The 23351-nt window shown below is 39.7% G+C and overlaps 1 protein-coding gene across 2 annotated transcripts; it reads right to left on the bottom strand.

The window, feature by feature from the left end:
* Nucleotides 1–560: 560 nt before the first annotated feature.
* On the bottom strand, nucleotides 561–21848 carry LOC103476588 (gap junction alpha-5 protein-like). 2 transcript variants are annotated; one of them, XM_008429059.2, is made up of 7 exons: nucleotides 21534–21848; nucleotides 17431–17578; nucleotides 15723–15887; nucleotides 14708–15010; nucleotides 4658–4723; nucleotides 4429–4577; nucleotides 561–2436 (listed from the first exon to the last, which is right to left on the bottom strand). In XM_008429059.2, the coding sequence occupies exons 2-7, from the start codon at nucleotides 17497–17499 to the stop codon at nucleotides 1971–1973; spliced, it is 1218 nt and encodes a 405-aa protein (XP_008427281.1). In that variant the 5' UTR covers nucleotides 17500–17578; nucleotides 21534–21848; the 3' UTR covers nucleotides 561–1970. The 2 variants fall into 2 exon arrangements, with proteins under 2 accessions (XP_008427281.1, XP_017164373.1); XM_017308884.1 differs by having other exon boundaries at nucleotides 21576–21848.
* Nucleotides 21849–23351: the final 1503 nt, after the last annotated feature.

Here is a 23351-nt window from a genome sequence, read left to right as displayed (position 1 = left end):
CAGCTCGGCACTTCTCTCTTCGCAAAGAGGGACGGTTGTTTGCATCACACACAATTCCTGGTAAGCAATTTTGAATTGATGTATTACATCAGTGCCAAGCATTAGTGATGGGGTAAAATCAGATTACCCCATTAAAATTTCCACGCCTCCAACAAGCAACCGTTTCTCAACAGTTGAGGGACCAAACCCTCTGAACGAAGTGAAGCATAGAGCAAAGGGTTTCTTTTGTTTTCTTTTTCCAAGTTGTAGTACAACTGATACAAAATCAATGATTTACTCCATTCTCAACATAGCTAGAACACACTGATGATTTCCAAGTGATCTGCAGTAACAAATAACAATACTATTAGTACTATTTCAAAATCTAAAAAGAAAACAGCACCAAGTGTAACAGATGGTACATGTGTGGCTATACCAGGGGTGGGCAACTCCAGGCCTGCAGGGCCTCCTGCAACCTTTAGATGTGTCTCTACTTCAACACACCTGAGTCAAATAATGAGGTCGTTAGCAGGACTCTGGAGAACCTGACTGAACTTAGGAGGAGATTCAGCTGTTGGATTCAAGTGTGTTGGACCAGGGAGACATCTAAGAGCTGCAGGACACCGGACCTCCAGGACCAGGATTGCCCACCCCTGGGCTAACTGTTAGCTTCCCCCACACTAACAATGTGTTTATGTGACCAACAATCTCATGCTTATATTACGTTTTGTGCTACAGGTAAGGGAGCTACTAATAACATCACAGCACCTAATCTAAAAAAAAACTACAGAAACTGAAAATACAAAAATACATTGGCTTAGTGGAAATACGCCGATTTCTCAAAATCTCTTGTTTTTTGATCAAAGGTTTTGCGCTAGAAGGAAGTGTTTTTTCTGGCTCTCTTGAAATAGATGTACTTTCTGAAACGGCATTGAAAAAGCACGTTTTTCAAATCACGACTTGATTGATCAACAACTGGATGTTACTACTGGTGAAAATAACAAAGAAGACAACAGGAAGTGGTAGGAGAATGATGGTTTGGATTTTATTTTAGACGAGGAGCAGCTGGCTCTACCAGAGCTCTCACAGCATTACAAAGTCGTGTCATTCCAAAGTGTTGAATTGAAGGAGCTTGTTGGCCCAATGCTTGAATAAAACGCCTATGTCTTCTGTGATAGCTGACACCAGCACAAGGGCTATGTTTGAAACATGAACATATCTCATGTAATTGTTTCCATCCATTGCTGCTATGATTATTAATGACTTGTTGTGTGAACAAACTTAATGTGATTTTCATTTTATTTCTTATTTAATGGAAACACTGAAATTGCGAAATTGTGTTTTTTTCTGTACATTAGAAGAATAGACTAAGATTTGCACACATTTACCATGGAAACGCAGGTACTGTCTGAAGACAAAGTTATTTCAGTGAATCAGTGACCAGGACAGTTATCAAAGATTCACATCAAATCCAGCAGCTCTGTCACATTCACATAAATTGTACATCAACTTGAACACATCATCACTGTAGTTAACTGTAGTAGTGGCATTTCACAATTGCTGCGTTTCAATTAAATAGGAAACGCAACATGTGAATAAATTTGTTCATGCAATAAGTCATAAAAAAAAACCTGCGCCTTCATCCTCCTAACACTTCCTGTCGTCATCGTCTTTGTCTTTTCTGACAGTAGTAACATCCGGTTGTTGATCACGCAACTTATATGATGCAAAGATAGAATTACCATTATAGTTTAGCGAAACAGATACATTTTGATACAACCGAAAAACCATGTCATCCTATAACAGAGATGTTTTATAAAAAAGCTAAAGTTTTTTTAAATTGCCATGTTTCCAGTAAGCATTTATTTTCCTAATCCAACATCCTCAATGGAATCACAGCCAATGTGATTCCATTGAATCTTGACCAACAGGTCGAGTTATGAAAGTTGTTGGAAGTGGACTGTAGCTGGAGTCTATCTGTGGTTTGATTTCTAAACTGAGAGATCGCCCATTCTTGTTCGGCTGCTTGTTCCACTTGTTTTGCTGAATCTTCTCTTGTCCTTCAGCAGCAGCACATCTGGGCCATTGCTCTGGATCTGGAGGCACATCATGTCTTTGCTCTCAGGGCTGTAGCTGTTACTGTCAGAACTCAGGCACACTCCATCTTGAATCTGGCCGTCTCCGCAGTTCTCCCATTTGGTTGAGTAGTAATTTATGTGGAGAAAGTTTGCCTCCTCGACCGCAGCGGCCCTCTTGTTCTTCTCCGTCACCATGTTCTCAGAGTTTTGCTGAGAGGCCAGTCCGTTGTTAGGGAAGGGGAGCGGGAGGAAGTGTGAGGAGCCAGTCACACACTGATTGAAATCAGGAGGTGGGGTTGACGGTCGAGGTGGAGACATGGAGATCTGTCGGACCATGGAGGTGTTAGCAGATGTGACACTCTTTGAGGAGATGAACTTCCTGCAGTAGAAATTTTAAAGGCGTTAGTTTCAAATGAAACTCCTTTCTGCTTAGGTTTCCTGTTGACAACAAACACGAACCAACAAAGTCTATGATTTAACCTAAACTATTTTGGGGTGCTACATGGACTTGAATAGTCTTCAAAGCAGCTGTCCTGAGTTCAAAGCAGAAATGTTATTTTTTTTGCGAACTGATACTGTAACAATGTGAACTGAAACTATGTTTTTACAGTCAGAAGCAGCCTGTATACTCCATGCCAGGCTTTATCCAATGTGGATGTGAMARAACCTTCTCCAGCTGGACAGAAACAAAACTGAAGTTATTATCTTTGGACCTAAAGAGAAACGATCTAAAGTCAATGCACAGTTTCACCTGTTACAGCTAAAACCAGCAATCAAGCCCAAAATCTGGATGTAGTGATTGACTCAGACCTGAGCCTTCAGAGCCACACAAAGACAGTTACAAAGTCGGCCTTCTATCACCTGAAGAACATTTCCAGGATTAAAGGACTAATGTCTCAGCGAGATCTAGGGAAACTTATCCATGTGTTTATTTTTAGTCGCATTGATTATTGACCAGTATCTTCACAGGTCTGCCTAAAAAAATCACTCAAACAGCAGGAGCTGATCTAAAACGCTGCTGCTGGCGTTGTCACAAAAATCCATGTAGGACGGCAAAGTCCTAGCGCAAAAATTCGCGTGACAGGTGGACGGAGCCTGGTGCTGCAAGGTTGGAGACCTTGTCTTGTTAGGCGACGGGGCCTGGATAATACCTGGATAATACCTGGATAATACCTGGATAATACCTGGATAATACCCGTGTTAAAAGGATGGCGGAGTCCGGCGACGACAGGTGCTTAAATTCCGTAACAAAAGTATGTTTTTATATATTTTTTAAAAATCTTTCTCTTTCTTGATGTTTAATTCAATGTCAGATGCTGTTTTTATTTTTTATTTATTTATTTTTAATTATGTAAAACTCCTTGAAATGCCTTGCTGCTGAAATGTGCTATACAAATAAAATTTTGATTGATTGATAAAACCAGGCAGGAACATAGAGAAAATCACACAGTTCTAAAGTCCTGTTGAGAAAAAAATTATTGTGTTTTCCTGTTTCTTTTAGCTATCTGCATGCTTGTGTACACACACACACACACACACGCGCGCACACACACACACACACACACACACACACACACACACACACGCACACACACACACACACAGTGCACATGCGCGCAAAGCTAAGGTTAAAGGAAATGATACGCTAGGGCAGTGGTTCCCAAACTTTTTTTCCTGGGCCCCCCCAGTGGTTTCCTAACATTTTCTGGGCCCCCCTATGGATTACAAATAGCTGTTTGGTTGAACGATTCTTAAAGACTCCCTGTCTCTGAGAACGGGAAGGGCGGGGATCGACTTTTTGGGGGGCAAAATAAATGTATGTAGCTGAACATAGACAACACCAGTAGCCTACAGGCTACATGTTTTCAAGCTTAAGGTGCTGTATTGATATTAGCTAGTCATCTTTTAGTTAACTTTACCTGCTTCCAACAGCTTTACTCAACTCAGTCGGTTAGTTTGGGGGAAAAACTGCAAAGTTCTTTGCGTTTTGCTGGTTTGCAGGTCTCCTTCACTGCCGCAAAGGTGTAAACCCAGCGCAAGCGTCTTAGCGCTCATGTTGCGTTTGAAGGCAGCTCGGAAAAACAGGTTACGACATGTTAACAACGGATAAAGCAGTTTTAACTGCTGATAAAAGTGACAGAGGACACAGATATGGGAAGTGTGGAAGCTCCTACTGTATCAAATTGACATAGAAATAACAGAGTTGGTCATTCTAAGGTAAAAATCCAGCGCATACAGCGTTCATGTGTTTTGTTTTTTTGTTTTTTTTCCATCCAGAAGGATGAAAAAACTGTGGGGCGCCCCTTTTTAGGGCGTTGCTTAGATGCAGGCCAACAAAAGGACAGTTTTCCTCAGATATCCACTACACTACCTGCAGCAGTGTCTCCATGCCAGGTGATGCAGCTCGAGCACGCTGAGCACCAGGGAGACGACCGAAACGGCCAACATGAACACAATGAAGACATTTTTCTCAGTGGGTCTGGAGACATAACAGTTGACTGGATGTGGACACGGCAACGCCTCGGGGAAAAGAAAATAAACTCAAGTTAGGATTTGAGGATATTACTTTATGAGATGATTTTGATAGTTTCTGTTTTTACCTTGCACACATATAGAGGATGGAGGAAGATGCCATAGAGAAAGTATTGCAGACACAAAAACACTACCTAGATAAAAAAAAACACTCAAGCTTTGTTTGCAATAAAGTAAAACATTTTCAAAGCTTTGATTCCAGCTTGAACTTTCTTTAAACTTAGGCTGCTTTTTGAAATAATAATATTTCACTTTCGGAGGGGGGACACATAACAACCGTAACCAATGCTGAAAGTCGGGACCACTCAGAGTCCGGCTGCACCAGGCCCGGGCGGGTGCCCATGGGGGCCCGGGTCTGGAGGTGCCAGGGAGGGAGGAATGGTTTCCAGTCGCTTTAATGTCTGATTACAGACAGAGAACGTGCGCCCTCGCCTGTTCAGAAAGGTGCATGTAATGTTAAAGTTACTGTCCCTCAATGGAATATATAGTAGTCAGTCCCAGTTACTGATTCACGGTTTAGCCAATGTGCTTCCTGGGTAAAAATGAAACGAGAGTAACATGAGCTGCTGTTCAACGTGCAGAGCATCCAAACGTCCAAAGCTCTGGTCAGAAGTTAAGTTAGCAAAACAATGTCTCAAAAAACGAGAAAAGAGAGGAAAAACGGAAAAAAGCCAAGATAAAGGTTTGTTTTAATGTGTCTCGACTTACTAAAGTAGAAGATTAGTAAAGCTGCTCATAGAAAATTAGCTTGATAGCAACCTGGAATGATCCAGTTCAACAGCCAAACATTTATGCTAGGGTCTTTGTGTTTGTGTGAAACTAAGTTTAAACTTTAAATGAGTTGATTCTCCTGCTTGGCTCTGTATATTTCCGAGGTATTTTTGGCTTCAGAACGCCGTGTTTGATAACCTTTGATAATAATTAAAACTTCTCAATGTTTGACATTGTCTAGCAAAATGTTTTTATGTCAGGTTACATAGCTGTTACATCAATGAGCTGCTCTATGCTGTAGATGGGGATATGTTGTTTGCTAAAACAAACATTATTTTTTACATCAACTTCTAAGTTAAAAAAAAAGTCACCTGATATAAATTAAATTTTTAGCTATTGGAGTAATGCTTAAGAGAAATGTATTTCATCAAAGAATGTCATGAATGTGTGTGTGTAGGGCTGCACCAATTGCAGTTTTCTGGCCGATCCCTGGTTACCAATCTTTAAAAAGCCTGACCTGCTGATTTTGGCTGATATAAATTTCTTTTGTCTGAAATGTTGCTAAATATAGCAAGAAAGTCGCTAAGTTGGCAATAGTGGTGTGAATATTGTTAACTGCAAACATGCAGACCAGAACTGGTGGGCCGGTCTGTCAGTCAAACCTCTCACTGCAGAGCAGAAGAGGACAGAGGATGATATTTAAACCTTTGCTGACGAAGATTAGGGAATAAGATGGGCTTCACGTGTAAGTATCAGCCAATCATGACCCCCCAAAATTAAGGAAATCGGCGCCCAGAAATCAACTGGTCGATAAATCAGTTGCCCAATAAATGTATCCTTTTATACATGTATATGATGTACAGTACTGCCTGAGATGCAATAAGTTTATAGCAGGTTTGTGAATGTTCTAATGATCGGACTGTTGATTCCAGTCAGTCCATATTGTTAGCAGAACTAGAGGGCCCCAAAACCAAATTTCACTTAGGGCCCCATGGAGGTTTGGACCAGCCCTGCCGACCCAAATAGAGACCACATAGAGACCAAGCGTCTCTATGTGGCAAAGCAGTTTGAAGGCTTGATTGGTCGCCGCATATTATACAGACTTGGAATGTGAAAATCACCTACCGGTCCGGGATAAATCCATTCTCATGTCTCTTCTCTGGGCCTTTTCCCCTTCGCAAATAAACTTTTCAAGGACATCTGTTTCTTACTAATTTTGCTGCTTGTGGGCTCAATGTTGGCGCGCAAGACGTAACTGAGAGAATCCGCCCAGATAGCACAATATGAGTGAAACATTGAATCAACGTTGAACGCTGACATTGAAACAACATTGAAAGTGGTCGGTGACTTGTATGTTGAATCAATGTTAGGGTTTCAACCATAACTGACATTATATCAATGTTGATTCAACCATCATTTGTATGTCAATTTGCATGCATATTTGTGTTGTTACATTGAATCAGTTAGGAATCAATGTTGATTCAACTGTCATTTGAATGTGGACCTACATGCACATTTGGGTTGATTTTATATTGAATGAAAGCTAGGGATTTATGTACATTTTTGGCCTGATAGGTCTACATCATAACATACCACTAAAAGTTTCTTCAATGGTGTTAAACACACTATTTCATTGGCAGATGAAGACCATCATGGGTATCACGGGTATGTGGTTCAAAAGTATCTTACATTAACATATTACCAAAACTGGGTCTACAAAAGGTTAAAAATGACATGGGATTGGTATAACATTTTATTTAAGAAAAGAGGTATAGATCTTTAAACATATTTGACTCCTTTTTGACTGCCAGAACAACAGTTTATTGTCCACGGAAGAAATCTTTGGTTCCATGATGCCTTCCTCCCATTCTAGCACGTAATGAAGCCACTTCTTGACAGTTTCACTGTAGTGCTCGACAGTCAGCTTTGGGTCAAACTGCAGAGCAGCAGCTGAAAAACAAAAATAAAAGTGAGGAAGGTGCCAGTTAGAAAGATGATAAACATTTGAAAAGTTCTGAAAGACATTGAAATATTAAATAGTGTACTGGTTATAGGTCTGAGAACACAAACCATAGGGTTCCTCATGTACACTCACTCTTAAATTAATATTTATCTTAATCGTTCATATTAATATTTAAACTCAAAAAGTCCCAGTGGGCATACAAAAGCTGTCTTGTGCTTATCTGCCCCCTCGACTTCAACCTGGTAGTAGCCACTTTTGAGGTCAAGGACCGAAAACCATTTCGACCCAGTAAGGGTTGAAAAAGTTTCTTCCAGGTTAGGAAGCGTGTAAGCATCTCTGATTGTGTTCTGGTTTAGCTTTAAATAATCGATGCAAAGTTGTACATCTCCATTTTTCTTCCTTACTGCCACAATGGGTGAGGAAAAGGCTGACTCGGATTCGTGGATTACCCCTGCTTCTAGCAGTTCCTGCAAATGACGACATACAGCATCGACGTCTTGCGGTCGTATTGGCCGAGGCCGGTGTTTAAAAGGGGTGTCATCGCTCAGTTTAATCTGGTGCTTTACTCTGTTAGTACACCCAAAATCAGTATGCTGCGCAAAAACCTCTGGCATAGCATTCAACTTCTGCATAATTCGATTTATTTTTCCATTCAGCGGGGACTGGGGAATCTGCAAAGTTTAAATTAAGCTCAGCAGGCTGCAGACTAGGAGTTTGCTTCGACTCATCGGAGATATGAGGATGTGACAAAATCTCCTGCATGGCATGAACTTCAGCAATGACACTGTTTCCAGGAATGACTATGTCATGTTTACTTTCATTTCGCAGGACCACTGGAAGTTTTTGTGATCGTTTCTCAGGAAGGGTGAGTAAACAGTTAGTGACCAAAACACCACCTGGTAAGGAAAATATATTGGGGGACTCGACTACTACCCACTTATCTGGAGTGTCAACGTTCACATGAACTGACCCCTCCAAGACTTTGCTTTGGCCTGCAGAAATGATTTCAGGCTCATTTTCTGACAGTCTGACAAGACCAAGATCACTGGCGTCTTTCTGCTTGTGTCTCTTTTGTAACACGCTCAGCGCCACTCTGTAACTATAAGGAAGGGCACTGGAATCTGTGTTAGCCAGAGAAAAACTTTCAAAGAAAAGATCAAGGGTATTAGTACCAATCAGGAGAGAAGATTGGGCACTGGAGAGCGTGGTTGGAACAACCAACGCAAGAGAAGACACGGTAAGTTCATGTCCAACACCATTCTTTGGGAATGTGACATCAACACAAATATAGCCTGAATATGGAATATTCTGACCATTTGCGGCTTCAACTTCAAGAAGGTCATGTATAGAATGGATCTCCAAATGTGAGAGATAACTGTCATAAAACGACTGGGACACAGTTGTCACTTGTGACCCGGTATCGAGAAGACAATTACAAGTCTGTCCATTAATTAGTACCTCAGCAGTGTACTTGTTTTAGTGTTTTAGTTTTGCCAGATGGCTCTGGAGCTCAGCAATTTGTGCTTTTAGTTCTGTGACCAAATCACTTTGGAGAACCACAGGTTGAACTACTTTTTGGGGTTTCAATCTTGTCAGCTGACTCTGCATCTGAGTTATCTGGGTTTGTATCTCAGTGAGACTGTCTTGCACTGTGGGTTCAAAGAGGTCAGAGGTTGTAGTAATAGCGTGGGAGGCTACTTTTGGTCTTGCAGCAGGGAAGTGTTTTTTCATTCTGCTCTCCTTCGCAATATGCTTATCTTCTTCAACTCTCAGCTGCAACAGCAGCTCAGTGAATGAAGGTGGTTTATCCTTTTTTCTTTCAAGCTGGAGCTCTGCTAGTAAGGCATTATCCCAACCCCCACGGCAGAACTGACGCAGAAGGTGTCGGCCTGCTTCGGTGGGGACTGCTCCGCCTCTGCTCAAAGCTTTAGGGAGGACTGTCTGCAAGCGATGAAGGTAATGTGATGGTTTTTCACCAGGGTCTTGGAGGGTGTTAAGAAATTTAGCGAAAAGCTCATCGCCATCTTCCACTGTGCCAAAATCCAAGTTTAACAGTTCAAGATAAGCTGATGGCAATGCTGTAGGGCCCAAGGGTTTTACCACATTGGACGCAGGTGGCACAAGACTGTCTAAAATCTTTCGCGAGCACTGCAAGACAGACAGATCCGGATCCTGAAGCATGAGCTCAACACTGTTGTGCCATGTATCAAAATCAGTCTCATGACTAGGACAAGGTAGTTTGCCTGAAAACTGCCTAAGACGAAAAGAGGCACTCACCTGTGAGACTGGAGCTTCATTTCGCACTATATGCTCTACAATTACTTTTTGCACCTGAGGGTGAGTGACAAGGTTCTGTGTTAGGTTGGAGGCTAGATTGGGTCGAGGTTGGTCAACTGAGTCAGAGTTGCTTAGAGTAGTTTTAGACTGCTCTGCATTTTGACTTTGGAAAAGTTGGTCATTTTCTTGGGTTGGTCTTGAAACTGGGTCTATTAGGTCACTTTGTGTCTCGAGAGTAAAACTCTCACTTTCAGGTGTCTCAGAGCTGCTTGTGAATGACTGATAGCATTTGGACAGGTGCTCATGCAGGACAGCTTCAAAAGATGTTCCACCTAATTTAGCAATTTCTTGCAGTTCACCGAAGAAACGGTGGGTTGCTCTGTTTGTGACGTCAGACACATACTCACTGGACAGGGCTCCGATTTGATAAGAGACTTTGTCTGAGCTCTCAAATATGTAAGGGAGTAAGGGTTCCAGTGCTGTCAAGGCAGTTCCACTCTCATACTCCACAATGGCACTTTGGTGGTCAGAAGACTGTGGGTCATCTATTCTCAAGGTTCTCATTATTTTCCCATACCTGTTCAGGAAGTCTGACACATTTTCTCCTGCTCCTTACCTGGGTCACGTGACTGCTTCATTTTGCGTGTCGGTTTTAAAAATAAAAGCGCTGTGAGCCGAGCCGTGTCATGGACCTTACCACAGGGCCCGCATTTCATTGGCTAATGCCCATTTTATGTAACAGCGCAGCTATCACGTGGGTTACCGGCTAACAAACTCACGCTAATATACATTGTGGACCACCAGACCAACAGAAAGTTTTTGCATCAGGACTCAAAAAAAATGGTTCCACGTCAGTGGGGTATCTGTACAGGTGATGTCAGGTATCCTGATTGTGTTTGTGGAACTAAAATTCACAGATTTCCAAAATCTGAAACGGAAAGCCTTGCTTGGATCAAAGCTTGTGCACGACCACATTTGCAGCTCAACCGTCGTAGGATCAATAAGAACAAAGTGTCTGCTGGCGTAAGTATTATTGCTTTGCTTTCTTTGTGTTTAGTGAATGAAAAAAAATAGTCAATAATAAACGCATGAATTATGAAAACCTTTTAGCCAAGTACAGCATAATGGCAGTACCGATACAACTTCTACATCCTGAAGCCTGTCAGTTACAGCCTTACGATAACAGATCAATATGCAATGTGTACCGTATCTGACATACATTAAAGATTTTATTTCACCTGAAAAAGCTTTTTACTAAACTGTAATTGTGTTAGCCTCGCTGACGTTTACTAAACTGTAATCGTGTTAGCTACGCTAGTACCGAGTACCGTGTACAAGTCGTAGGCACATTCGAACCCTCAAAACCATGAATGTCCGACTATCTGACTAAACTAACCTGGGTCATGTGAGCACAACAATGTATATTTTCCTGGTGTTTGATGAATATTTTTTTATTTTAAACATTGTAGTCAGTGGCTGGTGCCTGTAAAAACCCTTGTCCAGGAGCAGAACTCAATACATTATAATAGTTTAAAACAATTAAAGAAATGCCAAAATGATATATTATGACAATTAAGTATAAGTAGTCATATAAATAGTTATAAAAGTGTCAATAAATTGAATTAAAAATCATTTTTATATATTTTCCAACTCCATTGAAATTTGTCCCTAATTTTTGTCAACACCGTCAGACATAAAAAGAATGTTAAAAAAATCCGGCATTATTGGGAGGCACCAGAACGTCTGATAACCCCATGACTACTTCCCTTCTCTTCCTTTGCTAAGAGGGCTAGTTAGCTCTGGTTAGCTTATATTATTCTTTAGTTTTTTCTTCTGTTTTATTTCTAAGTTGTTCATCACAACCATGATGTATCAACACCATAACAGACAATTTACAAAACTTTGATGAAATTTTGTGAAAYAAAAGCTTAATTTTGGTATAATGTAAAGATTTCATGGACCTGATGAGCTACAATATGGCCTCCTTCAGAGTAACATCATATAAATTGAGGTAGTTTGGTATTTTGTCAACTCCGTCAGATGTAAACTCCATCAGAGTTTGAGACTCTTTCAGTGAAATTGTTGACAAATCTCACTTAAATGTGCAATTAATTCATTTTAATGTATTTTATATTAATTGCATTACTTCACATGTATCAAGTATTCCTTTTTCTCACTAGTTTGTCACCACCTTCAGCTCTGTGTCAACTCCGTCATGCACTGTCAACTCCATCAGATGGACTTTTTGTTGTTTTTTTTGTTTTAAATTTTTTTGTTTTGTTTTTTGAGAAGCATTTGTCTGTAAAAATGAGTAAAAATATCACTAATAGGGTATTTAAAAAATAATTGTATATTTCTTTTTGTCAGATGTTGATAAAAGTTCTGGGTCAGGTTGATTAAAAATGTAATTTTTAAAATAAAATTGCAACTGGGAGCCTGCACCTTAGCATCTTTACATTTACAAAACATTATTTGTCATAATGTTGTATACATAAGGTTGTATACATATACATTAGGTTGTATACATAAGGTTGAGAAAAAAATTTTTTTTAAATGGGGGAAAACTTGATTTTCTGAAATGGAGCCAGCAAGAGGAAAATCTGACATCTGGGAATACTTTGAGATTATCCTCACAATAAAATTCTTCTTAAATAAAAATAATAAACCCCTCCACATCCCAATTTCTCACCTTCTGCAAAGTTTCACTATTATTTGTAGTTTGATTAGCAAAGATATATCAGTCTTTCACAGCAGAAACAGATTTAATGCTGTTGAAAGACTAAAATTCAACATGTAGCCAAATATAAGGGATAAGAGCAAATTAGGAATAAAAAAAAAGCGAATGCCCCAACAGGCACTGCACTCCCAAGACACTAAAACATCAAATGTCTTTATTGTCAAATCTATCTGATATAAAAGAAAACCCAACACAACCACTGACATTCAACATAAACCAGGATTAGATTGGCAACAAATCATTTTAATAATTAAAACATATGACAATTAAGTATGGTTTAATTGATTATCCTGTTACTAAACATGAGTTTGATGAAAACTTTGTAACAATATTGCATTTAGTAATTTTTGGAAGTATGATCCAACTGAGTGACAAGGTTGTTAGTTTCACCAGCAGATGTCACTAGTGAGTGACGAATGAAGCATCGAGTAATGAACCTTTTTGCAAAACAAAGGGCTGTAAAGGTTCATTGCTTCATGAGGCTTCATTTGCCCTTCACTACCATCACATGCTCTCCCAGACCAAACAATATGCCCCACCCTATTTTAAAAACTCAAATTTCACAAAATCTCGCAGGATTTCATATTTAAGCCTAGAGTGGTGGGTAGGATAAAAAAATAAATAAGGAGACATGACCTCAATTATTAAAAATATCTGGTTTGCCCCAAAATAACAAAGATTACTACAGGCACAAAACAATGCAATTATTTTTCAATAAACACATTTAAGATCAAAGTAATATTGCCAAACTTACCATAAAACTGCTCAGAGTAGAATTCAATTCAGAAGCCGGTTGCAAACAAGCCAGCAGCAAAGTGGCTGTTTGGTTGGGACAAACCACTAGTGTAAAAAGGGGGACGTGGACCATTCCACTCCTTGTAGTGACTTGTAGATGTTTTTGTGTCAACACATTATGCACAGTCAGTAATAATATTTATAGACAAGTAAGAAATTGTACAGAAAGGAATCACAACCCACTGTTCTCAAAATGCAGTGCTTAATTTGAAACATGATTAACCCCCACCTAGTAATAAAATGTTCTGATCCAGAACTCAGAGAGGGGGGGAGGGGGTAAGGGGGAGTAAAGAGGGGAAGGTTGGGAGGAGCAGGTGGGTGGGGGGCAGTAGGAGGCACTGAGGAGGTGAGTAGGGGTGCAACAAACAGCATACTTGGATTCAAAATTGATAGGACACTGGTCCTCAAGGCAAGCTGACCTGCATGTTTTCAGTTCAGCAAAACCCTGTTAATCAGCCATCAATTAAAATCATGTGTGCCTAATTATGGAAATACCTAAATCTTGCAAGGCAGTGTACTCTGAGGACCAGTGTTGGAAAAACACTGGATTCGACGTTGGCATTTCAACTATTAAAATTCGACCACAAAACAACATTGATTCAATTACACATTTTCAATATTAGTTAATTGGTTAGAATTGGATGATTGTTTGATAGTTTTTCCACCATCAGTCATCAACCAACCATAAATTCAACCTTGGTGATCATAATTAAACATTTAATTAACATCTTTCGCAAACAAGCCAACAGCGAAGCAGCTGTGTGGTTGGACCATCCCACTCATGTAAATGGCGGGGGTGAACCGCTCCACTCCTTATAGTAAGTTGTGGATGTTTTTGTGTCAATATATCCCACGCAAGCAGTCAGTGAGAATTGTTATGAACAAGTAAGAAAATGTACAGAAAGGAATCACCACCCACTATCCTCTACAGTGCTTAATTTAAAACGTCATAACCCCCGCTCAGTAATAAAATGCTCTCACCCAGAGTTCCGATGAGGAGGAGAGGAGGAGAAGAGTTGTGGCAAAACGGCATACATTGATTCAACATTGATCAGATGCTGATCAGACATCGGCATTTCATTCATTAGATTTCAACCACAAAACAACATTGATTCAATGACACAGTTTCAACGTTAGTTACTTGGCTAGAGGTGGATGGTTGTTTGATGGTTGATCCACCATCAGTTGTCAATCTCAACTGAAAATCAGCCATTCTGACTATAATTCAACGTTGAATTACCATCGTGTGCTATCTGGGCAGTTAAAGAATTTTCAAAATAAAAGATCCTCCAGACTCAGACAATATATAAAACGGAAATATTTAATTATTTCTTGTGTGGCCCGGTACCAATTGGTCCATGGACCGTTACTGGTCCACGGCCCGGGGTTTGGGGCCTTTCCCCATGCCCCGTGGTAGTGCTTATCAAATATGATTATTTTGCTCAAGATTTTTAAAATGCAGTCATGATCAAGTGGTATAGAGAATTGACGCATATTTTAAAAAGCAGCCAAAGTCTAAAGAAAAGCTTTCAGAAATCAAAGATGTATTTAAAAGGTTATGAGGATGTATAAAGTTGTGTGAGGTGATTTAAGATGCTTTTAGACCAGGCTAAAAGTATAATCAGTAAAGCTTACCTCCAGGATGGTACGGATCAGAATACTCAGTATGTATGTCTTCAGCAGCGCCCCCCTCAGCTGAACTCGACCTGCAGACGAACCTTCATCTTTTTCCTTTCCTTCATCCTTCTCAGCACTCCTTCCCTGCTTGTTTCTTCTTCCTCCTCCTTTGTCACCTCCTCCTTGGTCTTCCTCTTTTCCTCCTCCACCCGCATCCTCCTCTTCCTCCCTACTCCTCCTCTTCTCCTCCCTGCGAACTGTGTGCATGGCGTGGCCCATGTAGATTAGACTTGGAGTCGACACAAATACAATTTGCAGCACCTGAAAAGACAACAGCCATGAATGCCAAAGCACAACGGGAGTATTTTTGCATAGTTTTGCATGTGTCGTACACACAGTCACTTGTAACATTACAAAATGTGAAAATATCTTTAAATTCACACCGTGAATTTATGGCATCAAACTAGCCTGGCCATTACCTTCTTATGCAATCCTGCATGATTCAAATCTAACTTGCAGCACAATCTGGGATTTCTCACATGGACTTGGTTTTCTCTGTAAGAATTTTAACCGGGCCAATCAGCTAACAAAAAGAGTTGTGAATGGTGATGTCTGCCTGTAGTTTTAGCAATGGCAGCTGAGGAAATGAACAAAGCGTTCAGTCCATGTTGGCCACCTTCCAAATATTGAATTAACATAAACAGCTTCTTTGTTCGACTCGGTTCTTCTCTCTTTGCAGTGGAGGATGGAACAGGCGATTTCCTGTAAGCTTCATAGAGTCAAACTGGCGCATTACACATCACAGGCAAACTTCATTGACTGGGTTAAATCGATAGGCAAAACTTAAGAGGCAATACCTCCAGGAAACAATCATTTCTCAATAGCTGAGGGTCCAGACTCTTTGAAAGGATAATTACATTTAATTTGTCTTAGATTTCAAATCAGCTTCTGAATGTGGGTCAGGATGTGTAAGAGTCCTAACATTAATTGATGTATAACAGCGAATTTTGATTCAGTGTGTTCAGGTTATTACCCAGTATCGTATGTGTGCTATAGGAAATGCTCGGTCATAACAGACGTTCTCGCAGCCTGGCTGCACCGAGTCACAGTTGAAGTCTTCCTGCTCATCGCCCCATGATGACTCGGCTGCCGTCCCGAGCACCAGGATACGGAAGATAAACAGGATGGTCAGCCACACCTGAGGAGCGAGAATCAACAAACAATCCATATGAAAACACTTGGAAGCCAAAACAACATGGCAAATACAACAGGTAGAAATGTTAATTACTATCTTTGTCGTTACTATGTGAAGTGTTGTAGCTGAAGGATGTGGCACAGTAAATTAACAGTAATTTTAGCCAAGTTGCAACAAAAAACGATTTTTTTTCATTGGCACAAACAGGCTAGCAAGAATGTTGTTAGATGTGAGAACAGAAATTCAAGTAGCATCATCTTCCTTTTTACAGGTGAACTAGTGTTAACATTGTAGAGGTTTAAAACTTCTATAAGCCGCAAAGTACTGAAACGATTTAACGTTTATTGATTTATGCTACTGATGTGATACTTCAACATAGTCAAATTCTTGATCATCTTGGACTTGGACTATGAGTTTTCAAATTTTCTCAAGAGTATACCAACAAAATCACAGCTGCAAGTTTTGTTTCCTCTTCAATTTAGAATGAAACTCCCGGCTGTATTTAAGTGCAACTAATAAAGTCATTTTGCTTTGAAGAATGTAATGCTGCCACCTGTGCCCCGAGGGAAAAAAACAAGAGCAAGACAAATATTCCAGTGCACATATTTGCTTTTCGGTTTATACAACAGTGTGTTTCCACAGAAAGAACTCTCATTCTAGAACAGGTTCAGTACCTGTACCTTAGAACATCAGTGCTCTGATGTTTTAATCTGTTTTAGGATTATGCCAAACCCCTAGGGGGCAGTGTATCACAAAGTTGAAACCTATGCCTGTGAAACAACCCTGTAAAACAACCAGAACTTCCTGTTAGGAATTAAACTTGGCTCCTGGAGGTTTTAGTTGTGTGGGAATTGCATCAAGGCAAGTATGTGGATATATTAGTGCATTATTTTTCACAGACTAGAATGTGTTGGACCCTAAAATTCTGTTTTTCCTGCACATACACAAACACTGAAGTGTCAAATCTTCACTTTCGTCCAAGTTTTTATAAATAGTTCTTTTTAGTGATGCTAATCTTTCATGTGAACGAAAGACCAAAACACATGAAAATGTAATTGTTTTCCAGATATCCAGCTACATGTGAACTGGGCCTCAAAGTCTTGGTATTGTCTTGCTGTTGGCTTTGTCTGATGTCAGCTTGTTTTCAAATTAGGTGGTCTGGACTACAGTGCTGACATTTGCCCCGTGACACCTATTTAGGCATTTTTTCATTTTGTTATCTACTTAAAAAAACTAAGCTTAACTCAATGAAAACACAATCTTGTGTTTCACTATCATTTTATACATCACAGATGTTGGATAACATAAGCTCATGTGTTTCCCTTCAAGAATGAATTATTTCCATATTTTTGTACAGTAAAACAAACTAAACAGCATTAACATTATCTTATATCTGCCCAGACATAAACTTCAGATCAGGACATAAACAGGACAATCTGGAGACATGCTCTATTCTGAGGGTATAAATGTTTATCAGTAGCCAGAGTGTTGTCCTGCTCCATGTGGATGTGCTCAGTGTGTCTTTTTGTGCGTGGACGTGTCATACCTTGCCAACAGAGGTGGAGTGCTCCTGTACTTCCTCCAGGAAGTTTCCCAAAAGGCTCCAGTCTGCCATGACTGACTCAAGCTGGGCTTGGAGCTTTTAATTCACCACTCTGATGACCGCTGAGCTGCTGAGCTGCTGACCTGCAGACCTGCAGATACAAAATGATTGAAAGTAAGAGAACAAACAGCAGGGTTAAAATGTTTATGTGGGTTACATGGAGAGTCAAGGTACCCCAAACTATTGTCTTAGCTTTCATGCCTTCCGACAAGGCTGTGATTTTGTGACAGATTTTCCTTTTTAGTCATACATAATAATGTATACAGAGAGCAACAAACGTGATGCATAAAAGGTCATTTAGAAGATCTTCCTGCAGAAGGCTGCAGAAGATCTTACAGTTCCTGCAGCCTTTATAAGTAATTCTAGAATTAAAAAGTGAAGAAGGCATTGAAAAAGTATAGATTGCACTCATGTTGTGTTGTGTGTATATGTGTGTGTTCTTCTATTATCTTAACCCTATTGACTCCATCTCCACTCTGGCCCTGACCTCATTTATAAAAATGTCTGTGCCCATGTCTTAGTTTAGACTCATTCCAGTTCCCACACTCCCTCTCTGTCTGCCTCTGGGGACGGAAAACTGGACACACACACGCACGCACATGCACACACAGACAGCCTTCACTGTATCACTGCCCTCTCTGTTCTTTAAATTAAAATGACCTGCATGTATTAAGCAAACTTTGGAGTTTACAACTTAGCTCCTGCATAAATAATGGGTTTTATAAAACCCTTTATAAAGGGTTTTATAAAACCCATTATTTATGCAGGAGCTAAGTTGTAAACTCCAACGTTGTACTGGATGTAACGATTTAACACAAGTGGCTTAAATATATCAACTATTTATATATAAAGATATAAACTAAATATATATAAACTATTTATATATTTAAGCATCTCATATGAACATATTTCAAAGGTGTTCTTTACGTTTTGGAATGACTTTCAGTCTAAATTGGCAGAAAGTGACTCTGTGAGACACTGTTAAAAAATGAAGAGTTTTAACTACCATCACTTTTGATACTTATGTTGTTTTATTTTTTATGCTTTGATGCTTCTAAAGATAATTACATCTGTTTCTCTGGTTGAATGTAAATGTTGATGCTTGTAAATCTTACTATTATCTTGCCAGGTTCCTCTTGAAAAATAGATTTTAGATCTTAAATAGATCTCAGGGAGCTGTTTAGGTGAATTCTTGGTCATAAAACTGTCAGTTATTCATCTTGGAAGGTCATACAGTGAAAATAACAATTTTGGCCATCTTATCTCCAATTTTCCATTTGCTTTTATATATTTATTAGAGGTGTGCCGATCGATCGGCCACCGATCATAATCGGCCGACTTCCGTGAAAAAGTGTATGATCGGTGATCGCCGATCACAGTCTCTTGTTGCCGATCATACAAACTAATCACCTGCATCTCATTTCTCAGCCTGCCTGTGCAGCTGGTCTCCTCTTTCCTTCACACTGCGCAAACKCGCAGCAACAAATCCTAAGCGATGTGGAACTATAACGCACTGAGTGAATGGGGAAGTTTGCGTGTTGCAGCGGAAAATTGAAGCAGGTCAAAATGCATCAACACAACAAAGCTAATGCGACATAAAAACAATGCCATACTTGACGGAGTTTGGCTACATCGAGGCTCACTGCAGTAAAAAAGACATATGGAGGATCAGATAGCAGGTAAAGCAGCGCACAGCTACAAACACTCACCCGGATTAGCATGGCGGTCAGAAAGCTAAACAAATAACCCGCAAAATGATTTAAGTCTTCGAGCTGCGATGTAAGACGCTGGTTCTCCTCTCGCTGTTGAACCGCTGCTAAGCGCTACAGGTAGTTATATTTCACAGACGGAGCGCCGCTTCTGCTCCACCTGGTAGTGACTCTCACACCGAACCTCTGCTTAAAGCTGCAGCATCTAACTTAAAAAATTAATTTTACATACGTATTAAAACTTTCGCTGTCCTAACATGAGACAGATAATCTCTGAAAAAATAATCCATCTCCTCCCTGCTCTGCATAATTACTCCGCTCAGTCAGAAACAGCCACTCAGAACTAGCAGTAATCAGCTAGCCGCCATGCTATCAGGAAGTTTTCATTCAGTAACTCTGGATTGTTTATTGTAATGGATCCTGTGTTTACCTTTGAATGTTAAGTTTTATACTTGAATTTTTTGGCAATGTTGAGGTTTTATTTAGACTCTTTGCATTATTTAGCCTCTTCAGAGCCTCCATATGTTATCAGTCTGTTAAAGATAGTATTACTGATAGCAGTACAATTTGCACAATGCCTGTTTTGTTCTTGGAAAAATTATTAAAAACAAGTTTTTGTCTAAATTAAGGTGAATTCATGGTTCCTCTTTCCACATAATGTAACCGGTAGTGCTTATGATTGAAAAAAAATAATAATTATGTGATCAGTATCGGTGATCGGCCCTCATCGGTGATCGGAATCGGCAGGATCAAACCTGATCGACACATCTCTAATATTTATTTATTTAACTAGTTAGGTGACTATATGTATATGTAAAGCATTGTATTAATCTCTTTACAAATTTGATGAAATTGGCCATAGAAAAGTAGTTTATTTAGAGAAACAAACGAAGACACAAAAATATAAAACTTCACAAAACCTGTTTTCTCAGGTTTTAAGGAGACAGTCGCAGACACAGTTGAGTAAAGAATATTCTCCTCCGGCTGGATTTAATTCCATAAAAGAAACAACATCTTAAAATTTCTCAGCAGACATGGCGATTTGTTTGAAACGTAATTATCATTCTATGGAGCACCACAGTTGGCCTCAATAACATGATCTGACTTTGCTTTCTGTGTCTTTCTGAATGGATTCTTTTCATTGATTACTTTTATTAGCTTTTTTTATTTCAATTTACAATTTAGTTGCTGTGATTTCATTGGACAAAAAATTCTAACTCCTGAAGGGGAAAAAAATGGAAGATAACATTTAACTTGGAATTTACTGCATAAACTAAGTTTAAATGATGCCTGGAAGAAACCAAAGATTAATCAGAACTCCACATTTTTAACCACGTTAATGCCCTTCCTTTCCTGTTTTTCTGAACCCATAAGAGTTTTAAATAGATGGTGTGTGTGTGCGCGTGTGTGTGTGTGGGTGTGTTCATGTCTTTCACAAGTGCTCCCAGCATCATTAATAACAATATTACTTCCTGGTATAGACTTTCGTTTGACCTTTGTGTGTCAATATATGTGTGTGTTTATTACCAGCCCTTGGTATTGTCCTGCATCCTGTAGCACACACACACACACACCCCTGCACACACACACACACACGCACGCACGCACGCACGCACGCACGCACGCACGCACGCATACCTGTAACTTCTCCTTTGTTTGCTAATATGCAATAAAAAATGATTAAGACTTGACATAATTTCAAACTGACAATTGAATTTTCAATAACATATATAATAAATCACTTACTATTCAATAAATTAAAATATGCATTCCAATGAGGCTTGGTTCTCTAATTAAAGACACTTTTTGAAACAAATAATTTCCAAGAAGGTTTTTAACTTACGTTTCACTAACCACACAAATATTAAGCTTTTTTATTGGTCTAATGTAATATTCTGCTCTTAATGTCATGTTTTTATTTAGGCTGAAAAACATCATTAAGAGAGAAAGGATTGAAAACTTCAGTAAATAAGCTGCATGGTGTGTTTCACTTTGCGAATTGCATTGCTGAAATAAATTAGCTTTTTAACATAACTACTTTCTTTTCTTTTTTTTTAATGCCCAATTTCAAGGCATTAAATATTGCATAATTTTTTTTAAGTCATATTCCATGTAACATTTTTACAACAACTTAAGTTAACATAGTCACCTGACTGTAACATTATCACTTGATTGTGATATGTTAACAATCAAAATGGCAGTAAGTGCCTGGAAAATTCATAATTATCTGTATTTCATTCCACATTTTGACTCAACAAGAGAGTTGAGGATGTTTTTGTTTTGAAATTTAGAAAGTTCTGGACTACAGGATGCTTAAGAGCGGTGAAGACATTTTACCTGATTTTAAATCTAGATGTTGGTAGTTTGATGCAAACTCACAAAAGGGTTTTGTGACGGTAAAGCGATGGACGCCTCTTTCCTCTGCGGCAGGTGTTGCTGAAGTGCCCTTGAACAAGGCACTTGATGCTCTACTTCACAGGTGATCCGAAGGGATTTGCTGAACACAGTTTGTATCTGACACAAGCCACAGTGCCTTTTTGTTGTTTGTAGTTTGCCTCAGCCCAGGCCGATAACTTCAATCTCAGGAAAAAAAACTAATGGAGACTGAACTTGCAGAGTTGAGTAAACGGAGTCCAACCAGCTGCTGTTTGCATCCAGAGATCTGGAGTGAAACTAAATGTGGGGGAGACTGTGATTTATACACGCCCCTTTCCCCCCTCCTCCTTTCCTCTCTGCTTCTCTTTCTTATCCACATCTCCAGAGGAAGTGGGCCTGGTGCCTCGCTGCCTGCTATTCAAAATTAATGTTTATTTGTTTGCGGCTTCTGGCATCTGAAGGAAGTCGTGTATTGTACGAGGACACAATAGCTGAAGGTCTCCGTCCTGCATTCCTTCATGTGTTCTTCTCTATATGTCTCCCGTTGCCCTTTACTGCCTTAAATAACAACTACTGACAGAGTTCTCATTAACCATCCAAGGTCAGCACTAAATTTGACATTGCTGAATTTAAGGAGCAACTCTTTTAGTTGCTTACAAACTATACCATCCAGATCAGAAGAATTCCTTCCTTCTATGGGTTATGGTGGTGACAGTGTTAAGAGTGGGTAGCCAGAGGGACCCTATGACTGCCTTTCTTGTGTGATTACACCAGTGACTATCTGTTGGATTTTAGAGTGAACAGAAGAGCTAAGCTGTAAGCCAACTAGCCCCTTGTGGTGAGGTGGATCAGATGGTAAGGAACAAAGCATACAGCTATGTGTAATCAGTCAATCAATCAATTGGTCAAGCTTATTTGTATAGCACATTTCAGCAAAAAGGAAGTTCAAAGTGCTTGATATAATAAAAACACAAAAATACAAAGAACATAGTCAACATTTGAAACATTTTGTAAAATGCCGCCATTACACCTCAAAATGTTTGTTAGTTTTTCATTTATTATGGTTCAAAAGCCACTCTAAACAGGTGGGTTTTTAGTCACTTGTAAGATTGTTATGAAAGGAACTCAATGTTTCAACTGTTTTGCGATCTTCCAGAAGTTTGGAAAGTTTGGAAGTAATAGGAACATCAGAGGCCCCAGTATAGGAGATCTTTAATTCTCACCTCGATAAAATGTGAACATATTTTGAGTTTTTAATAAGCGTCACAGAAACTGTTTTGGTTGCTCGAGTTTTAAGGGAGGAGTTTCTCTGATCTCCACGCAGCCATCAACTCTGGCTGACTAAGTGGACAAAGCATTTGGTATGGTTTGATGCTTCGTGTAACCGGAAAATAATCATGGAAATAATAATAAAATAATATAAAACCAGCGTGATGCGTCACTACGAGGCGAGCACGAAATTTCCTCGCCAGGCTGAACCTGCATGATGAGGTTAACACTGGTTCATTAACCACCAAGGCACCGGCCAACCAGGAACACATACATAAACTTTACAGGGAAGACGGAGTCAGGCGCTGGGCTGCGTGTTGACATGTAAAAGCCGCATAATTCACAAAGATAAATCATTCTCACCACTCCTCAACGTTCCTCTCTAAGCGCCACTTCAAGTTATTCCTGCGGTTCACATACAGCTGTGCCACCAGAGCTAACGCGGTGGGTTGTAAACTCTTACCTCGATGCAAAGTTCTGCAAAGAAACAGAATTGATCACAGGAGGTTG

The sequence above is a fragment of the Poecilia reticulata genome, linkage group LG15 (genome assembly GCF_000633615.1).
Source record: "Poecilia reticulata strain Guanapo linkage group LG15, Guppy_female_1.0+MT, whole genome shotgun sequence".
Taxonomy (NCBI): Eukaryota; Metazoa; Chordata; class Actinopteri; order Cyprinodontiformes; family Poeciliidae; genus Poecilia; species Poecilia reticulata.
The sequence above is the reverse complement of the archived record's forward strand: the minus strand, read 5'-3'. Positions and strand labels throughout refer to the sequence as shown.

What these genes read in the sequence shown, in the direction of transcription:
- LOC103476588 (XM_008429059.2), bottom strand. Translation starts at nt 17,499, where the DNA reads ATGGCAGACTGGAGCCTTTTGGGAAACTTCCTGGAGGAAGTACAGGAG. An exon ending in ACTCCACCTCTGTTGGCAAG is followed by an intron (nt 15,888 to 17,430) that starts GTATGACACGTC and finishes CTCGCTCCTCAG; the next exon opens with GTGTGGCTGACCATCCTGTT. An exon ending in TGATCCGTACCATCCTGGAG is followed by an intron (nt 4,724 to 14,707) that starts GTAAGCTTTACT and finishes TTTTTTATCTAG; the next exon opens with GTAGTGTTTTTGTGTCTGCA.